The sequence below is a fragment of the Rattus rattus genome, chromosome 9 (assembly GCF_011064425.1).
Source record: "Rattus rattus isolate New Zealand chromosome 9, Rrattus_CSIRO_v1, whole genome shotgun sequence".
Taxonomy (NCBI): domain Eukaryota; kingdom Metazoa; phylum Chordata; class Mammalia; order Rodentia; family Muridae; genus Rattus; species Rattus rattus.
The window spans coordinates 69475869-69496847 of record NC_046162.1 but is presented as its reverse complement, the minus strand read 5'-3'; the positions used below and the strand labels follow the sequence as shown (position 1 = coordinate 69496847).

Genomic DNA, 20979 nt, shown 5'->3' with positions numbered 1-20979 from the left:
TATTTTATTTATGTATTTATTTAGGCCTATGTTATTTAATTTCATATGTCTAAAATTGTCTGCCCTTCTTTCATTTTCACATACTTAAGGGGAAAGTTGACTGAGGGAATAATGAATTCTCCTGCTTTCTCATGCAGCTCAGATTTCTTGCTTGGTCAGTGACTTGACCTGCTGTACTGCCTGTCTATTTGGTGTCTGTCTGGTCTGTACTGTCCACCACGCAGTCCTGAATGATAGGAGGGTAGGGCATTATCAGAACTCCGGGTTCCTCTTGGAAGTCTTTTCCTATGTCTGGTGCTTCTGGAAGTACCACAGGGCCTCCCTTGATGGCAGCTCACTAGAGGAGACAGCAGTCAGATTAGCCACGCAGAGGCTCCCTAGGGGCTCAGATTTCCTGGACCGGATGACAGGCCGAGCCCGGAACCCCAGATATTGCGGGGGTCTACACAGGATGCGCACTGTGCCCATCAGGCGCATCCCAGCATCCGCTTGCGTTCAGCTGTGGCAGATCCGCTAGGGCGTCCTCCTCTTCCAGGGCCTGGAAAACAGCAGGAATCTCCTCGTCCGCCCAGCGTCCTGTAACCCCCCCCCACCGCCCCTCTCCGCCGCCCCATAGGACCCAGGGCGGAGTCGCCCACCTGTCATCGAAACGTCCCACGTGGGTCTGCGGGAGGAGGGTTGAAGGGAGGGAGAAAAGGCAGAGGCGTGGAGGGAGGCAGACGTGAGGAGGAACGGAGGAGAGGCCGAGATCACCGAACAGCAGAACAATCTAGAGGATCCCTCGACACCTGGTAAGGAAGGGGCAAGTGAAAAAGGAGAAAGAAACGGGTTAGCGGGAAGAGAAGGAAAAGATGGGGGCGAGGAAGGGGCTGCGTATACGCGACAAGGTAAGATGGAGAGATGCGCTACAAGAGAACAGTTCTAGCTAGACCGCGACGGGCTAAAGGTGGGGGTTGGGGGGAATAGGGGGGCGGAGGAGGAACCTAGGCGTCTGCGCCTTTAAGGTTGCCAAGGCAACCGCTCTGGCCAGAGCGAGGCGCATTGACGTCAGCAGCCGAACGCTGATTGGCCGCGGTCGGCTGGTTTCCGGTGGAGCCGTCGCGGACCCGCTATCGCAGACTGGAGTGAGGCTGCGAGCTGAGCCCTCTGGACGCTCGGTACCCCCGGCAGCCTCGCCCTGCGCTACTCAGGCCCGCGCCGCCACCCGTCCTCAGGTGAGTGCAGGCCGGAGGCCTGACCGGGGAGCCGCCGGCCACGGCGCTCCGCTGCGCGTTCCTGAAGGCGCGGGAGCGAGCCAAGATGGCGCCCCGGGGAGCGCGCTGCGGGGGGACGGCCGCACCCCCTGCGCCTCCGAAGCGGCCTCGGTGCCTCACGCAGGCCTCGCACTCTGCTCCGGTCCGCACCTGCACCCCTCCCCGCAAGGCTCTAGGCCGCCCGTGCCCCCCGCCGTCCCTCCTCCGGCCTTAGCGTCTCCTGGTCCCCGGTCCTGCGCTGCCCTCGGCCTCCCTGGGCTCCCTAGCCGCCTCCGCCCCCGCGCGCCGCGGCCTCCGTGCCCGTCCTCCCTCCCCCACTTCCTGAAGGACAACAGCTCGATTTTTTAGCCGGAATCCGCCATGGCTTTTCTGTCTGGCCTCGTCACTGGGCTGTAGTCTTCATCTCTGCCTGGTCGTTTCTTCTGCACCGGGTTCCCCTCCTCTACGCGGGCTCGTCTCCCTCCACCCCTCCACTCGGTGATTTCAGTCTAGCTCCATTTCCCTTTGTCCCCTTTCCAGTTCTCGTCCTTTCCCGATTTCCAGAGCCCCACCGCCCACTCCTGCCTTCCTAGGTCTCCGGCTCAACGTCTGCGGTCTCCTGCCTAGTGGGGGAGGAGGGGGTCTTTCTGCACTCAGTGGTCATGACCGTGGCCTAAGTGAAGTGAAGGGCACTTTCCTGCCCTCCCTTGTGAAAATACGCGGCGCCTGTTAACCCCTCCAGCTCAGCGCGGGTGTGGGGGACAGCCGATGACTTGAGGGAGCCAGGATAGATAGGTTTCTTGAGCAGAGAAATGAAAGCTCGCGTTAGGTGATGACCCTCCCCCAAGGCCCTGTTAGAGTTGCTCGGTATCCTCCAGGAGACGTGGGCCCTGTCAGCAACAGGCTCTCAAAGCGTTTTAAATGTCTTCCAATGTGGCCCTTCTGAAAGTGAGAGTTTCATCAGAACCGAATTTCTTTAAGAATCTGCCCTCTTATGAATACTCGGTGCAGTGATGATGGTTTTAAAGTGTTTGTTTTGGAGGGAAGTTAAGTTGTTGGGTTTTTAAAAAGTAAGTACAAACGTGGAACAAAGACATACCGGATTAAAAATACTGAGGCCGTAAAATTAGATAATTTGGGGTTTCACATGATGAATGCAGTAATTTGGGGGGAGTCTTTGCATTTTCTTACCAGTGCCTTCCTTTTGGTCTTTGTAATGCATAAACTATGTTTCACTTATTAGTCCCAGTTGAGCCATCTCTCCCAGCCAGAGACCAGATCTAAGAAGGATTTCTTCGATCAGTTAAATATATGTATATTATATATCAGTTTTATATATATATGTGTGTGTGCGTGTGTATATATAGACATTCTTGAAATAAAATTGGGTGCTTTGAAGCAGAATAGATTTTGTTTTATCCACGTTCCTGGTGGCCTTCAGTATTTGAAATGGAGAAAATTCCACTGAAGTGGATTCTTTGTTTCATATGATTGACCTGGAAGCACAGCCAGAACAAACGATATCTTACAGTAAAAATCTTTAGTGTTTATCCCGAGCTAACAGCGTGGTGTGTGTGTGCGTGTGTGTTGATGAGTGTGCGTGTGTCTGGTTTCTAATTGTTGTGCTTGTCATGAAGCTGCAAACTTTCTCCTGGTCTGTTGATTGCTTCTTATTGACCTTCATCTTGAAAGTTGTCAAAACATTATCAGTGCAGCACTTTAAAATAGCTCTTTGTCCTGGCTTTTTTTTAAGTTCAGTTTTACGGCAGTGGGTTTGTGAGCATTATGATTTGAAGCGTGGTTACTGTTGAATTGGTATGCAGAGTGGAGAGGGAGTCATCTCTAATCTCAAGTGCTTAGTAATTAGGGGTTGGGAAAACTGAATGGCTGCTTAAAGTACTGAGCTTTTAATTCTGTGGCAGGTTGGCTGCCCATTAGTGTTTCTATTTCACATTATTGTCGTTCAAATTCAGTTTTACCTATTGAGTCACACTGTAAGCTTTAAACCAGTGTATTTTAACATACTCCTGTTCAGACGAAGAACAGCTTAGTTTGCTCGGTAGAGATTATTTACTTTCTTGTACTGCAGCCTTTTTTAACTCTTTCTGTTGGCAGTTGAATTACGAAGTCAAGGGCTGGAGTTTAGTAAAAGGTAATGGAATGAAAGATTGCGGAGAAAAGGCACCCAAGATTTCTTTTATGTTTCAGAAAATTCGATTCCACTAATATTTGGCTAATCAGCGTCTTTGCCCCTGTGGTTTGCTGTGCCATTAGCTGCGCACATGGGATGGGAGGTGCACACAGGGGACTGTCAGGTGTTCTTCTTTGTGATCTGTGCTTTCACTTAGAGCCGACCTGTGTGCCCTTGTAATTCTCTGTCCTGTTTACCATTTACACATTTCCCACGTCATAGTCATGATGTCTTTTGCAAGAGAACTGAATGAAAGTCCCTTAAGGGCATGAGGCCTCAGCACAGCCTTGATTGCTCAGCAGGGCACATTGGCTTATCCTTCCTCTCAGGAGCTGAGGGTCTTCTGTGAGTGATCCACCAGCTAAGACAGAAGGGTAGAATCTTGGGATAGTTTATATTCAGCCCCACCTCTTCTTTAAACAGAACTCTGTTGAGTAAGGAAAAGAAATATATGAATCTGCTGTCTAGTGAATTTAAATAAGTTATAGGCCTAATTTATATTTGTGCTTTATAGCTTACCCAGCATGCCTGTGCTTTTTCTCCCAGAGAACCATGGCGTCTGGCAGTATGGCAGCCAGTGAGGAAGAGCGGAGTCTCCGGGAATGCGAGCTCTATGTGCAGAAGCACAACATCCAGGCCCTGCTGAAGGACTCCATCGTGCAGCTGTGCACTGCGCGGCCCGAGAGGCCCATGGCATTCCTTCGGGAATACTTTGAGAGGCTGGAGAAGGTAAAATACATGAGGGAGCCATTTGACGACTGTGACAGTTGCCCTGCTTAGTGCCTCTGAATGTCACTGATTTATGCCTTTGGGGAAGAGGAGCTCTGACCAAATAACAAATGTAGCAGAAATTCAGATTATCAGGCAGTAAAGGATCTTTTTAGTAATTTTAATTAGAACTTGCCAGAAACAAAATTGATGCTGCTTGTGTGGCTAATACAGGGTTTCCAGATGGTTTTTTTAACTATTTGAAATAATACGTAAAATAGACTAAAAGATAGAATCAATCAAAAGTAGTGTGACAGCGAATTGAGACGTAATTAAAAGCAGTTCATGGTTTTCTTCAAGAAAGCAGGTGAGCTTTTAGCTTATCCCACCTTTAAAGCTATAGAAATAGGTTTGTGTCTAGTGTGGGGTGGTGTAAGCATAACAGATTCTGAGGTCCTGCTTTACCGTTGGATGGACTAAGTGTAAAGAGAAGATAGGAGATTGTTTGGTGGCCACCACCTGCTCACTCTGTTTAGTGCTGGCTAGTGCTTGTTCCCATAAAATACAGTCTGGTTTTTACTCCTCGTTGCATCTGTATTTCGTGTGGGTTAGTGTGCCCCACAGACACAGCGGATGTTCATTTCTTTCTTTTAAAGATTTACTTATTTTTATGTGTATGAATGTTTTTGTCTGCTCCTCGGAGCTAGAGTTACGGAATGGTATTGGGTCATCGTGTGGGTTCTGGGAACTGAACCTGAGTCCTCTGCAAAAAACAGCAAGTGCTCTGAACTACAGAGCTTTCCTCTAGCCTCCAGGGTGTGCATCTTTAAGCAGAATTACAATTTCGCATACAGGATGATGATGCTTCAATGCACTTTCCTCAGGAAGTGATGAGTGTAAAAGTTTGGGTCCCCCAGTGTTTTAAGAAGTTGATCCAACTTTGTTCTGTCAGTCCCTGGAGGGGCTGTACTGCTTTGCTGCGAATGCTCAGGCTTTGAAGAGGCTCCCAATGCCCGGGGCTCATGTCTTTAGCACGTGTTAAATACCTAACTGTAGAGCAGAAACATTTGTAGTATTCACATTGGTTTGGACAGTTTCTTACTGTGCAAGTTTTTACATAAAAATATGTGTGAAGATTTTTAAAAAGCATTTGAGTAGCTCAGTAAGCAGGTATTTTATACTGTTTCCTTGGACACTTTTAAAGTGCCGTTGATTATGATTAGATCAACTGGAAAAAAGACAATTGCTGAACAGTCTCTGCACAGTTTTGCCACCTTGGATTTGTTAGTAGAAATGCTGGCTTTCTCTTACTTAAGCAATGGCTGAATAATGGACACACTGGCCAGGAGTGTGCTCTGTTTTGAAATCAAGCGCGTTCCTGGAGATCTGGTTCTGAAATGGGTCACGGTAAGGTGATCCCTCTTCTTCAGACATCAATAGAAATCAAATGGGAGGATTAAGTTGGTGAGACATAAAGTGCCTGTCTTTTTATAGGGAGTGTTGCATGCATGACACTAATTTCAAAGCCTGTATTTACCATAGGCTTTGAGGACTAACCAAGGTAGAAACCAGCAAATAATCAGTAGTTTTTCTGTAGGTAGGATTTTATAGTTCATGTGCGTGGACTTTCTCCTCTCTCCAGTAGAAGGTGCATAAGACACCTTTCTTGTACATTGAAATTCTTTGTTAACTTTCCAGAGTTGAATGTGTGTGTATGTCTGTGTGTCTCTGTGTGTGAGAAAATATATATACACACACTTGGATTTTCAATTTACTAGATTTTTTGCTTTTTTAACAAAGCCATTATTTCATATATCGTGCTAATTTTTATGTCGGAAAATAAACTATCACATTCCTACCATCTCCTTCCCCTTTATTTCTGGAATCTTCAGTGGCTTTAGAAGAAATAGACAAAATGGTCATAATTGGTCAATGGAGACAGCTACATTGGGCCTGGAGTTTACTAGATTTACTCTTATGCCTGTGTTTACTAGAACCTTGCCTGTCTGGTAGATAAGAGGAATTGTAGCTGTTACTTTTGAATGTTTCCTGTGTGCCAAGTACTACGTGAAGCCTGCCTCTCTCTCTCTCTCTCTCTCTCTCTCTCTCTCTCTCTCTCTTTCCCGTTACTTTAGATGTGTAGCGTAGATTGTTGATACCATTTTCCTGAGGCAAACAGTTGATTCTAAGGGAAGTTAAATTAAATCATAGCTGTGATCCTAGAAGTTGGGTTTTTCAACAACAACATGTAACCCTGGAATTTCAGTGACTTACCATGATTGGTGTCCTTCTTGGTCATGTGGTTCCCTTGTCTTTACTGAGCGGGAAGAACAGCCATTATCTAGCCCTACCAGACTGAGTCCCCACTCTAGTGGGAATACTGTAAATGTCTGTATGCTGAGTTCCTCATATAAGGGGACATATTCAAAGCTTTCTCCCGTTTGGCTCAGGAGGCCAGACAGTAGGGTCAGTTATATATACTCAAGGGCCCAGGTCTGGTAGGGCTAGGGCTTGCTGGTGAGTCAAAGAAAGAACAGAAATTAAGGCCACCCGAAGCAGAGCACAGTAGTGTGAATAGTATGACCTATCCACTTACACTGTATGGCCTAAGCAAGTCGTGTGACTAGGCCTGAAGGGTGGTGTGGGAAGCTTGTCTGCTGAGACAGATGACAAGGACAGGGAGGACATAGATCCTTAGAGTGGGAAAGCAGAATTCGAACCTAAGAATTGAGAGTTTTTAGCTCAGTCTAGTACAGAGTATGTGCAGAAGAGTCAGGAGAATTACTAGCCAGTGAATAGACTGAGAGCTTGAGGAAGACTCAGAGCTGACTGCCGGGAGCAGAGTAAGGGTATAACCGTGTGCCCTCGTACAGCTAGCAATTGATGGTAGCAGCAATGGCTCTGAGCCATTAAGATTGGCTTATAATCAGATAACTCTTATATACTCACTGGAATCCACAAGAATGTTGACAGCAGAATGCTTTTGTTATCTCAAAACTAGCTTTAAAATTTGGTTTACTAGAATACAGTCAGTCCCAAATAAGACTTCATTTGTGAGGTGTGTGTGTGTCTAGTGCATACAGTGTTTGTGAATGTAGTGTATGCTAGGGGTACATGAGCGTATGCATGCATGTAGAGGCCAGAGATTTATGTCAGGTGCTCTTTGATCTTTTTAAAGATTTTATTTATTTACTTTACATATGTGAATACACTGCAGCTGTCTGCAGACACAGCAGAAGAGGGCATCAGATCCCATTACAGATGGTTGTGAGCCACCATGTGGTGGCTGGGATTTGAACTCAGGACCTCTGGAAGAGCAGTCAGTGCTCTTAACTGCTGAGCCACCTCTCCAGCCCTCTCTTTATCTTTTAAAAGTGGAAACTCTCGATGAACTTGGAGTTGACTGACTGGTTAAATGAGTAGACTAGGTGGTCCAAATGCTAACGAATCTGCTTGTCTGCCCAGTGCTAAGATTTGTAGCTGTGTGCACACACACCGAGCTTTTTTATTGTGTGCTGGGGATCTGAACTCAGGCTCACATGGCAGGTCCATGACGAATGGAGCCACCTCCTTAGCCCCTCATTTGTGAATTTTTAGTGAAACTTTTTTGAAGTGACAATTAGTTTGGGGTATAGGGTTTTTCCTTCCTTCCTTCCTTCCTTCCTTCCTTCCTCCCTCCCTTCCCCCTCCTCCTCCCTCCCTCCTTCCCTCCTCCCTCCTCCTTCCCTCCCTCCTCCCTCCCTCCTTCCTCCCTCCCTCCCTCCTTCCCCCCCCCCTCCTTCCTCCCCTCCCCCCCCCCCCCCCCCTCCCCCCCTCCCCCCTTCCTTTCTTCCCTCCCCCCCTTCCCCCCTCCCCCCCTCCCTCCCCCCCTCCCCTCCCTCCCTCCCTCCTCCCTCCCTCCCTCCTCCCTCCCTTCCCTCCCTCCCTCCCTCCCTCCCTTCCCTCCTCCTCCCTCCCTCCCTTCCCTCCCTCCCTCCCCTCCCTTCCCTCCCTCCCTCCCTCCCTCCCTCCCTCCCTCCTCCTCCTCCCCTTCAGAAGCCCCGCCCTTCCTGCTGCCTTCCCCCCTCCCTCCTCCCTCCCCCCCAGAAACCCCCCCCTTCTTCTGTCTCCTCCCTTCCTCTCTCCCTCCCTCCCTCCCTTCTCTTCTCTCCCCCCCTCCCCCTTCCTCCCTCCCCCCCCCCTCCCCCCCCCCTCCCTTCCCTCCTTCCTTCCTTCCTCCCTCCCTTCCTTCCTTCCTCCTTCCCTCCCTTCTTTTTAAATGCTTTGAACTTAGGGAAGACTTGTTTTGTGATTCTGTGCTAATGTGGGACAGGAAGGTCTTACTGGTTACTAGGACTACCTGTATGAGATGAGTGAATTTTCTAAAATACAGTTTTAAATGAGTGAGAGACTGAAATTGAGCCAGTTTAAAAGGGCTTAACAGTAAAAGATCTTCCCCCCCTATTATTGTCTTTTTCTGTAGCCAGTGTTCTGGATAACATTCATTTCTGAAAGCGTGGTTTTATTTTTTCCTTGTGTGCATGTGTATGTATGTGTTCATGTATTAAGAATGTGGAAGGCTGAAGACAGCAGTGGGTCCATTCCTTAGTAGCCTTCATCTTGTACGTTTGAGACCGATCTCTCCTTGACCTGGGTCTTCTAGGCTGGGCAGCCAGGGAGCTGGACTGTCTCCTCCCCAGTGCTAGGATTACAAGTTTGGCCTTGTCTGTCTTTTTGAGGTGGGTTTGGACCTCAAGTCCTTAGGATTGCTCAAGCTCATTATTGACTGAACTAACTCCCTGGCCCTGTCAGTTGCATGTGTTTTCTAACACAGGGTGGCACCCTGTTGTATGAATACAATATGACTGTTCCCCACCGGTCTTCATTTTGGCTGTTTCCAGTGCTTTATTTTGAGGAAATAAACCAGATGATATGTTTCCATATAGAGGTCATTTCACACACGAGCGTGTTTTAGATCTAGAAGCAGAAGGGCTGCAATACTGAGTCATGACGTAATGTGCTCTGGGTTAGATACACACATGCAAAACGCAGACAGTTTTGTTTTCCTCATTTGGGTTTGTTTTCTGGGTTGAGAGCTTTCCTCTAAAGAAGAAATCGCACTAGTGGGGAGCGGCTCTAATACCCTCTTGGTAGTCACAGTCCTCCCCTTTCCTGAGATGCAGAGACTCCATGGATTGGTCTACTCACTGGGAATAGGACAAGAGCTATGTAGGAGACAAATAGTTTAAGTTTTATCACTTTTATTTTAAATAATTTGCTTATTGCTAAGTTAATTTGAATTTGAAAGATGTTTTGGTGGGGTCAAAGAATGGATAAAGCGAATGAAGAAATGAAAGGTGACCGTTAGAAGCTGATCAATTAAATAAGAAGGAAATCATAGATCTCAGTCTTCATGTGACCTGACTCTTGCCTCTAATGGAGTGTGCTGGACCACCCCAGTAACTGTACTGGAGTGATTTTTCTCAGATTTTACTCTGTTGTCCTGTTCACCCCTCTTCCCCACCAACTTGGAACTGACTTGTTCTTTTTACTTACATGGGCACTGGAAGAGGTTTGAAGTGAACTGAGCAATCGCTGGAGTTTGAGGGACCAGCTTTCAGATTCTAAACAGCAACCTTCTTTCAGGAGGAGGCAAGACAGATTCAGAGCCTACAGAAATCCGGCATTCGTTCAGACTCGAGGGAGGATGAGATCTCTCCTCCACCCCCAAATCCGGTGGTGAAGGGCCGTCGGCGCCGCGGTGCTATCAGCGCTGAGGTTTACACTGAAGAAGATGCTGCGTCCTACGTTAGAAAGGTAGCTTCGCTGTTGAAGTGATTGGGAGCTGTCTCTGAGACCCTCGTGTATAGCTGCGTATATACTCTATTGCAAAGACAGACAGACAGACAAGGCGTTAGAGCTTGAGAGCTGACTCTGTAATGGCTCCACAAGGGGCAAGTAGTGACTGTAAAGCAGCGAGTGACTGCGCTCAGGCCGTGCTGAATTCTGCGCTCTTTTGTAGCAGAAGCAGGCAGGCCTCCCTTTCTCTCAGCGCATGCTGTTAGTCTCTTGATGACCTACAATTCAGGTTTGGGCTTTAACCTTTTATCCTGCAAGTTACATTGGTCCTGGTCAGCTCTTCCTCAGGGCCTGCTAGCCACTTGAGTTAGGCTTTACCATTGGGGGAAAAGGGCTCCAGGCACTTGATGCCTGTGAAACTAGTAATACTGTATCACAGTTTACAAAGTGACCAATTGTTACAAAACACTTAGTTACACCTCAGTTACTGATCTCTGTCTAGGTGTTTTCTATTTACTTGTTAACTTGGAATCAAGTACAGATCCTTATTTTAAGTCTGGCTTTAGGCAAGGGGATTAATCAGTTTATTTGTTGAGCACTTTCTGAGTCATACAGGTATCTCGTAGTGAACACATTTAACTCAAAATACCAGTGTTTAATACCATTATGTGGCATGGTATTTAATTGGAATGCAAGTTGCAGACATGAAGTGTCTTTGGTTTCTAGGTTGTCATTTGATCTTTAATATTTTTCTAGGTTATACCAAAAGATTATAAGACAATGGCTGCTTTAGCCAAGGCCATCGAAAAGAACGTGTTATTTTCACACCTTGATGACAATGAGAGAAGGTAGGTGCAGGTTCTGTTCACACGGTTTCCCAGTGGGGTGGTGGTGCCAAACTCATGCGATTACTGCACGCTCTAGGCATTTAGCTGTTCACCACCTGACAGGACCGAGAACCTGAGAGCTTCAGTGTGAAGGGTTGAAGTCTAACCCCAGGCCTCTTTTGTCCTGCAGTGACATTTTTGATGCAATGTTTCCAGTCTCCTTTATTGCTGGAGAGACAGTTATTCAGCAAGGTAAGGACTGTTGGCATGCATTGTGATTACAAGAAAGGGATAGTGTGTGTGTGTGTGTGTGTGTGTGTGTGTGGTGTGTTTGTGTATGTGCACAGGTATGAGCGTGCTGGGTCTTAGCATTAGTATTGGGTCTTAATTCTTCATTAATTTTCTAAGCTAAAAAGAACACTTAGTTTATGGGATTACTACTTCTGACAACTAACTTATAGTCACCATCGAAGGGTTACACTGATTATTGTGTAGAATTTCAGAACAACAATAATTCTCATGTCCTTTTTATTGATTAATAACCGTATTTGCAAAACCACCCCATAACTCTGCATTGTATAGCCCATTTGTTACATGGTTCTGTGTCTCCTGCAGAATCTTAACCAGTTTTACCCATGTAGACTAACAAGAATCTTATCTATTGGATATTTTCTCTTTTTCTTACTCCTAACATTTTTATGGATCCCCATAAGCCAAGTATTTCTCCATTTTTGTGGCAGGGTGGCCGCTTGTTAGTCACTGTTATTTGTAGTGCTTATGCATTCTGTAGTAGTTAACTTCGTCTGCATAAATGGCTTAACTTTTTACAGTTACACTGTTGGTTTATCTTGTGTATATGGAGCACACATGCAGGCGCCCATGTGTGCTGCAGCACTGCTGTGTGATCTCAGAAGACATCTTGAGGTTTCTCACTCAGAGGCCAAACTCCGCTTGTCTGCCTTGCCGCCTCACGGGTCTATGAACTGCTATTATAGAACAGTTGTAGAAGATTGTGAGGTGACCAAAAAGAGTGGCTAATTCCATGTTAGTTTGTTTAAAGTTGCTTGTTTTTCCCTTTAGTCAGTCACTTAGCATCCACCCATGAGTTTACTATTTTATGTTAAACAACTATGATTGTTTCATTAATTATCCTGACAATTTACTCTTTTTCAGGGGATGAAGGGGATAACTTCTATGTGATTGATCAAGGAGAAATGGATGTAAGAGTTTTTTTTTTTTTTTTCTTTTTTTCTGAAGCTGGGGACCGAACCCAGGGCCTTGTGATTGCTAGGGATGTAAGAGTTACTAATGATAGGAAAAAATATGTTGATAATCTTGATTTTTAACTTAATTTCTAAGTAGTAAGCACAGTGTTTGCAGGGGCAGATGGTTGTGACCTTGACAAATCAATTCCATCAGCACTTGCCGAGTTTTTATGACCGACTTTAGAGGCCTATCTAGACATGCCATTCACTACTTTCTCTGGGGTAGCAGTTGGAAAGTGCATGTATCCTATGGTGTAAGAGAAATCAGGGCACCACTGTGAAATAGTACAGCTTTTAAAAGTCTGTTTTTTTAGCTAGTGAAAAGAAGAAAATGGCATTAGTCTCATAGGATTATGAGAAACTCCAGTGACCTAGTAGACATAAGGTGCCCAGCACAGCATTTGTAAATGTATGTCGTTTGATATTAATGCTTGTCTGAATGTTTCTCCTCCTCATCCTCATGAGGCACATTTATCAGATCATTTAACCTGTCAGAAGTTAATGCTTCTGCTCTGCTCTGTTCTACACATGTAGTGTATATCCTATTGTTTAAACAGGTTCAGAATTCTTCCTTTCGGAAAAGTTTGAGAGTTAACACATTTGGTGTCGTTTCTATTTTAGGTGTATGTCAATAATGAATGGGCAACCAGTGTTGGGGAAGGAGGGAGCTTTGGAGAGCTGGCTTTGATTTACGGAACACCCAGAGCAGCCACTGTCAAAGCAAAGACAAACGTGAAACTGTGGGGCATTGACCGAGACAGCTACCGGAGAATCCTCATGGTGAGAGTCTGTGGCTTAGACTTCTGACCCATGTAACTGTTCCCAGTTCAGATGGGCTGGTTTTAAGTGCGTGATGTCATTTACAGCCATTCAGAAGTAATCATGGTCTCTAGACTAAAACTGGGTTATCAGTAATAAATTCATGCTGCCTTCCTAGAGGACTGTTAGAACAGGAAGACCGCTGAGGCATTCTGCTGACAGTGAGACTGCCCGAGCAATCCGATAATTTTATAGAGGAGCTTTAGATGTTTCAGTGAGTGGTGCTAGCCATTCCAAATTGTCTTCTTCCAAGTTTTCGTGGTGCCCATATAGCTATTTGAAAATATGCAGTCTGGGGCTGGAGAGAGATGGCTCGGCAGTTAAGAGCTGCACCGATTTTCCATGGGTCTGAGTCTGGTTTCATACCCCAAGCAGCTCACAGCCGTAACTCTAGCTCCAGGGGATCTTATGCCTTCTTTTAGACTCCATGGCATTTCACTCCTGTGCACAAACCTGTGCACAGACATACACATGATTTTTAAAAATAAGCTATTTTATATGCTTTGAAATCTTTGTGTATTTCTTTTTGTTTAAAATAGTGTTTTTATTCTTTGGCAATTTCATACCACTGGACCTGAGGGAGAGGGCATCGTGTCCCTCTCACACCTCTGTGCACTCATATATGTGTGTATGTACACACATACGCACACACACACACAGACACACGCACGCACGCATATGTGTCAATATCCTGTAAGTGTTCATTAGCTCCTCAGCTTCAGGCTTTTTTTCTGGTCTTCTGTCATGTGCCCCAAACCCCATGAATGCTCAAGTTCCTTACCTAAAATGACAGTGTTTGCACATATTAAGTGTACATGGTCTGTATGCTGGAAGCCATCACTAGCTTAGCTGAGGTACTTAAACTAAACACTGTTTAATAGATTGTTGAGACCTTCTCGTCTGTGGGAAGTGACATAAGAAAGTCTGCATGCTGAGCAACAGTGTGTTATGGCCCCTGAGGGCCCCCTAAGATTTTGGTCTGCAATTGACTGCAGATGTGGAACCAGTGGCTGTTGTATGTAACATGTACACATGCACATATGCACTTATGTATGTGTATGTAGTAGTGCTGAGGTCATTCATTTACCTTGTGAGCAAAGTTTGTCATAAAACATAAAGTATTCCTGCTTCTTTTTTTTTTTTTTTTTTTCGGAGCTGGGGACCGAACCCAGGGCCTTGCGCTTTCTGGGCAAGCGCTCTACCACTAGTATTCCTGCTTCTTTCAAGTACACCCAGTAAGCTTTGTCTTAGAGATATTTAGAGTGTTGAGGATAGTGTGACTATACAAGCCTAGTTATGCTTAGGACTGTGGCCCTGTCCTCTCCCCTGTAAGTGGCAGGAGTCTGTTCCCTGTGTGCAGCCTTTGGGGATCATCCTGGACTGGGAAAACCGCTCCAGTGTGGAGGTCCCGTGCATAGACATGCATTAGCCACTTGGTTGCCTTAGAGAACTGTGGCACTGGCTGCTTGTGGGAACTGTGTGCTTCCCTGGGCTGCACACCCGCTGCTGCTTTAGGGTCCTCACCCAGCGCCCACTGCAGGACAAGGAAATTGGTTAGAGTCATGGAGCAGGAGCAGCCGGCTTCGTATGGACCTTTCCTTTAGTTTGTTTAAAACGTAAATGTAAATTGTTCTGCAACATTGTGTGATAATCACATCTCTTTTAGACATGACATTTTTTTATTTATAGGGAAGCACTCTGCGAAAGAGGAAGATGTATGAAGAATTTCTTAGTAAAGTGTCTATTTTAGGTGAGTTGGAAAATTATATGGAGAATTGATAATTTGTGATACTTGGCACAGTTTTTTACAGAAGTTTTATAGTTCATATATGTTTTCTTTTTTTTTTTTTTATTGTTTTGCTTTTGCTAATCGTGGTCATACGGCATTTTGACAGTGTTGAAAGTTTGGCAAAGTAAATGGTAATTTTCCCGTGTGTTCAGTTTGCAGTATATGACAGACGCCCGTAATCACACTTGGCAAAGCTTGTGACCGCCTAGGTGCTGTCCTTTCCTTTTAGGACTGTGCCTTGCGCTCTAGACACTCACAGTTATTCCTGCTGCAGCTTCTGCTGCTCTTCCTGGGACTGGGTTTTGTCTGGGAGAAGTTTTATTTATTTGTTGGCCTCTGGAGAAGATCCACAGCTGTTGAAATTTAAAAGCGAGTGGTCGATTGACCCTATCTCTATAGATTTCCTTACATAACTGGAGATGTTAAGACCTGTCCAGCGTTGGGTGTGGGTAGGTGAGTCAGCCGTGGCTCTGTTGCAGTGATGCCTTTCCTTACCTCATTTACCGCTTGTTACAGTGTTCTGAATATTAGTTGGGTCTTTGGAAACAAAGTATTTGTTGTAGCACCTTGTCATTGGCTCACAAGGCCACTGAGCTGAGTGGTTGAGTGGATAAACACTTTGACCTTTCAGTGCTGTGACCGGGAACCTACCACCTAGTCAGTGCTCAGAACTGCATTTTCTTAGCACGTTGATAAAAGCTAACGGTTAAAGGAGGGCTCTGAGGCATCCGCAGTAATAGGGGAGTCCTGCTGAGGCTGGGAGGGACTGCAGACAGCTGCTGTGGCTTCGCTTGACCTAGAGTGGTTCTCTTAGTACAGTGGGGATGTCGTGAGTGCATCTCTGTAGAGTTTGATTTTGCTCAACTTTTATTGTTTTATTTATTTCACTTTTATATTTTAGCTGTTCCGGATATGTAGAGAATTTCTTTTGATTCTTCCTTTTCAGAGTCTCTGGACAAGTGGGAGCGTCTCACAGTAGCTGATGCACTGGAGCCTGTCCAGTTTGAAGATGGACAGAAGATTGTGGTGCAAGGAGAACCGGGGGATGAGTTCTTCATTATTTTAGAGGTACAGAGTTCTGCGTGTGATTCCTTACATTAGATCTCCTAGGAGACGCGCAGCCATTCTGAGTTTTGTAGCTTTACTTTTTAGGGCTACCTGACAGCTTTATTTAAATCTTTTACTTCAAAGTACAACTTTGTGTATATGGGCTGCCACAATTTTAAAGAATTAGAGTCAGGGGTTGGGGATTTAGCTCAGTGGTAGAGCGCTTGCCTAGGGAAGCACAAGGCCCTGTTCGGGGTCCCCAGCTCCAAAAAAAAACCAAAAAAAAAAAAAAAAAAAAAAAAATTAGAGTCAGAATCCTGCAAGGGCCCAGACGTGATTGGTGAAATGACTCTACTAAAAGTCCCTCAGTCCTCACAGATCCGGCGCTTCTGAGCCATTGTTTAAAAGTGTGAGTGCTTCGGCTATTTAGTAATGATTTACAGTTCTAGAAGTTAGCGTTACCGGGAACATCTCCCTCTATCCCCCTGCTTGCCAGGCAGGTCCACACAGAGCTTCAGAGTCTGAACTCTGGTCACACTGCAAATGCAGCCATAGAGATGAGAGCCCCGAGTGTGACAGGCTATAAAAAAACTTACTTTCGAAAGTGCAGCAAGCTGGAGTTCGACCCTTTACAGAAAGTTTACCCACCCGAGTCTAACCTCCTTTGTAAGTGCTTGAGCTTGATCAGTGAGCGGGGTGCTGGTTCAGTGGAAATCACAGGGCGAGTGGGGGTTGGGGGTGATCTGACTTGTCCTCCACATGTGACAGTAAGCTCGCACACAATTTGAAATAACTGCTAAGCTCACCCAGGCGCCGGCGACTGCACAGCGTGTGCGCTCCCTCTGGGTTAGCTAGGAAGCATGTGTTTAGCTTTGTGCTGGTGTCCTTACAGGGCACGGCCGCTGTGCTGCAGCGTCGGTCAGAAAACGAAGAGTTTGTTGAAGTGGGACGCCTGGGGCCTTCTGACTATTTTGGTATGTTAAATTTGTTCATAAGAACATACAGTGTAATTATCTTTTGTGGAACAGAATAGTTTTTCATAATTAGTTTTGTTTTCATTCCTTAGTTCTGAGGCAGAGTGGCCTGGACCTCACTCTGTAGACTGCCCCCAAACTCACAGAGACCCATCTGCTTCTGTTTCTAGAGTGATGGGCTAGAATGTAGGCACCACCACACCCTGCCTTTACTACTGGTTTTGAGCTAGGGCTATGGTAACAGTGCAGGTTGGCCTTGTTCAGATCTGCCTTAGCCTCCTAAGTGTTGGGTTATAGTGGTACCTGTGGATTTCTTAACTCACACTCTTTTGGTTCTCAGAGAAATACTGTAAGATTTAACTTTATTCAGTTAATAGATGGACACAGACACACATGCATGTATGCACATGCACACGCATGCCTATGTCTTAAGTAACCTAAACTCCCTGGACTTCATTGTACAGTGAAGCTTGCTTCTCACTGGTCACCTTCTTGCCTCTGCCCCTTAAGTGTTGTGTTGTGGGCATGACTGTAGGGACTTTATTATTAATTAGTGTACAAATGTGTTGTGTGGCCTCTACTAAATGAGTAGAAGACTTGTGTCTTTGTTCACTTTCTCAGAAGTAAGACAGCTTCTGTGGAGATGTCCTAACCGCCTCCCTCTTCTCCAGGTGAAATTGCCCTGCTGATGAATCGTCCTCGGGCTGCCACTGTGGTTGCGCGTGGCCCTTTGAAGTGCGTTAAGTTGGACCGACCTCGGTTTGAACGCGTCCTTGGCCCATGCTCAGATATCCTCAAGCGAAACATCCAGCAGTACAACAGCTTTGTGTCGCTGTCCGTCTGAGATCCTCCTGTGCCTCTCCTCCCCAGTCTATGCTTCACTCACGCAGACTGCTCTCTCCTCCCTCTCTGCAGCGCCAAGTGGCCACTGGCTTCACAGCTTCTTGTCTCTGTATACTAAAGGTTGCTTTATTGCACCATTTTCCATTGGAGCGTTACTGAATGCTCACTCACAAATAAATAGAGTTGTATGGACTCGGCTGTCACCGCTTCTCTGTGCAGTGCTAGTGTTCAACCTGGGCAGCCAGTGCCGTGCTTTCTGCTGAGGGCGGTCCCTGCACCATGAATTACCATAATGATGTAATAACAGTGCGGGGGTTTTAAGTGACATGGATTTCCATTTCCATATGACACAAGTGACATATTTAGACTGTGGCCATGTTTGCTGTATTTCTTTATAGAATAAATGACTTTAACCTTTAAGGATTAGAAGAATGAATATAGAAAAATCCTAGCACAGTAGAAAGACTCCTGCCTGTAATTAAAGTAGCTTAAGTGTGGGAAGTGCCCATGTTTTGCTAATTACCAGACACATTCAACTAGTTCAGTCCCCTCTCAGCCTGGTTTGGTTTGTCTGTGGCTAGTGTTTCTTCTCCAACTCTGAAATATTTTGGTGTGGCTAGCTGTCTATACCTGCCTTTAAGTTGAAATCAAGCTGTAGATGGCAAGTACTGGGTGGTGACCTACCCACGCCTATCAGAGCTCACAGATTCTGATAACTTTACCCAGCTGGTGCCAAATGCTGAATTGATGCAGGATAGTGAGGACGGGGTCTTCACTCGGGAGTTAACTGCGTAACTGTGTGATTGGCCCTCACGCCCTCACTGAGGGTTCTCGGACGTTGGAGTTACTGAGAATAGACAACAAGCTCCAGAGAGAAGGGAATGGAGGCAGTGTTGCTGAGGTGGATGGAGTGCAGGTGTCCAGAAACAGGAAGCTGTGTGTCTGGGTTTATGTTACCAGGGTGGGTAGGGCGTGGCTATGCTGTGGTCTGATAGGCCATCCTGCTGAGAGTCCTGCCTTTTCCTGTCTAACCTTGAATTTCTCTGGTAAACTTTCTTTATCGATTTTTGTTTGTGTGTGTGTGTTTAAAGTAAACTTGTGTTCTCAACTGTATTTCAGTATTTTCCACCCTTATGTGTTACATTATTCCAATGATAACCCAACAGTTTATTTTTATTACTGTTATTTTTTAAACAAAATTCACAGTTCGTAACTAGGCATGTTTATCTTGTGACTTATGTACAATGTCGGGTTCTATTTGGGAGTGACTGTGTTTTCCATGGGTGTGTAAGTGGGCCTGATTAATAATCCCCTCCCTCCTTTCCCAGTTAACTTAAATTGTTGGGTAAGGTAGATTTTTTTTTCTTGGTAGCTTAAAAAGCTGTTAGATTGTTACTAACGGGAAAAAGTTTCATTTAGGTTTTAGTGTGGGGTAGAAAGCTGCCTTGTTGCCATATCTAAAACTTCCATAATCTATATTAAATGAGGGTTTCTGTACTTCCTTTGTGGTTGGCTATCTTTTTTATATTTAAAAAAATAAAAATTATGTTACTAGCTTAAAGCTTAATTTGATATTTGTTTAAATGCCAAAACAATGTACTTAAGTGAATGATGTAGCACGCCGTAAAATGCATTTCCTGTGTGTGGGTCCCCGTGGTCTGTACGGAAGGAGATACACGCCCTGCTTTCTAAGTGTCCCACCCAATGCTAGCTCGCTATGACTCCCTTTTGTAGTTTTACTTAGAGTTTTCAAGATAAGTCTAAATTTAAAAATTACCACGTTTAAAGCTCTCTCTTTGTGCAGTTTAAATTAGTCAGAAGTCACGGTTGGCACACTGTGTCCTCGTGGACTCTAGGCACTGGTGTCCCTGGATGGGTGGGTGAATTTAGGAGATCTGCTGAGAAAGTGGAGCTGGCCAAAGGGACAGTTGCTGTTTCCTGGACACCAGTCTGATACACTCTGTGCTAATCTAATCGCTGTTCTTTTGTTACAGACTGTTCCATGGTAGGTCACAGAATAAAAAGATGAAATCATTTAAATTCTTACATGAATCAGTTTTTCTTCCTTTCCTCCTCTTCTTCCTTTGTCCTTCCCCAAAAGTTCAGTGGGAAAGAATGAAAGTGAATTTTGGGATTAGAGTTTTGAAAAAGTAATTAATTAATTAATTAATTAATTTTAATACATTCCAATTCAGTTTGTCAAAGGGTGGATTTCCAAACCTTGCTCATGGGTGTGGGGCAGACTCAGTAACAAGTCCTAGAAGGAAGATTCTGTCCCAAGCCACAGCTTCTGTTTGACAGCACAGACCTGTCTGTGCCTCGGGGCTTCACAGACTTGATAGGATTTCTGGTTTCTTTGTCAGCAGAGGGTTGGTTTATCAGATCGGCTGTTAGCTGCTTAGGGATCTTACACACAGGAAACCTTGTTGGTTACGTTTCTTCTGGAGTTTAAGGAGTAGCTAAAGGGTTACTCTGTGTTGATACCTGGGTCATCACATGCAGGGCAGGAGTTAGTCTGGAGCATTCGGAGTTCTGCTTCCTCCGCTCTACCTGGTCCAGGTTCGCAGTTCCCTTCCTCTCACCAGCTGGATGTCACCCAAGCCGTCAGTGTGGCCTAGTCCTTCCTTTAAACCGTGGCCCGGGATTCATCCTATCTTGTGTGGACAATTTGAACTAGCAGGATGGCAGAGCCAGCTGACACTTGGTCTCCAACCTCAGAGGTGCACCCTTTGTGAACTTTGCTAAGCCCTGGAGTGTACCTCCAGGTGGACCAAAATCATGGTTAGCTAACCGTTTAATTTGTCCTCCAGCTTGTCTGTCAAGGGGAAACACCAATCTCTCCCTTGTTATGTTCGAGGGATTTCTGTAGGAATCATTCTTTTGTCCATACACAAAATTTGTTTCTTGACATAACTTTAGAACTATGAATTATGGTGAGTCCCTGTAAGAATGAGTTGAAGTAGCTTTGTGATTTTTAAAAAGTTGCCACTAGATGGAGAACTTTTACATTCTTCTCAGCGTTGTCAAGCCCAGATGACTCCAGCTGTCCCTGGTGTCTGCAGATTCTGTATTTGCATGTTTTCCTACTTGGAACAATGTGTGACCCCGAGACCAGCACACCAGCAGCACCCGGGGCCTGAGCTGCTTGCACAGGGAAACTGTGATTATCCCCTGCACTCCTTCTCACCCAAGGCAGAGTGAGGTCTGCCTCGTCTCAGCTGTGACTATGTCACTAAGGGTCCCTCAGTATTTAAAAGGTCCCTAAGGATATTGTTCATGGGCCAGCTCACATTCCTGAGTGTGAGAAAGCTGTATCTTACTGTGAATGTGTCGTAGGCAGATGTCGGGTTAAAGAACCAACAGTGTAAAGGGATGGTCTTTACCACACAAGGTGAGATTCCGTAGTAATGGGCCGATGAAATCAGACCAGAGAATCCTAGGAGCCTAACCCTGTGTTCCCCCTGGGGGCAGTGATAATTTACAGTTCAGGGGCCAGGGGCTTAATA

General features: G+C 45.6%; 1 protein-coding gene across 2 annotated transcripts; it reads left to right on the top strand.

Annotated features, from left to right (window-relative positions):
• The first annotated feature begins 284 nt into the window (after window positions 1-284).
• On the top strand, window positions 285-19519 carry Prkar1a (protein kinase cAMP-dependent type I regulatory subunit alpha). Of its 2 annotated transcripts, none has more exons than XM_032912608.1 (11): window positions 285-791; window positions 3970-4152; window positions 9757-9927; window positions 10666-10757; window positions 10927-10988; window positions 11910-11956; window positions 12623-12781; window positions 14510-14570; window positions 15556-15677; window positions 16549-16630; window positions 17302-19519. In XM_032912608.1, the coding sequence occupies exons 2-11, from the start codon at window positions 3976-3978 to the stop codon at window positions 17472-17474; spliced, it is 1146 nt and encodes a 381-aa protein (XP_032768499.1). In that variant the 5' UTR covers window positions 285-791; window positions 3970-3975; the 3' UTR covers window positions 17475-19519. The 2 variants fall into 2 exon arrangements, with proteins under 2 accessions (XP_032768499.1, XP_032768498.1); XM_032912607.1 differs by lacking the exon at window positions 285-791 and adding an exon at window positions 1064-1214.
• Window positions 19520-20979: the final 1460 nt, after the last annotated feature.

What these genes read in the sequence shown, in the direction of transcription:
- Prkar1a (XM_032912608.1), top strand. Translation starts at nt 3,976, where the DNA reads ATGGCGTCTGGCAGTATGGCAGCCAGTGAGGAAGAGCGGAGTCTCCGG. An exon ending in CTTGATGACAATGAGAGAAG is followed by an intron (nt 10,758 to 10,926) that starts GTAGGTGCAGGT and finishes TTTGTCCTGCAG; the next exon opens with TGACATTTTTGATGCAATGT. An exon ending in GGGGCCTTCTGACTATTTTG is followed by an intron (nt 16,631 to 17,301) that starts GTATGTTAAATT and finishes CCTCTTCTCCAG; the next exon opens with GTGAAATTGCCCTGCTGATG.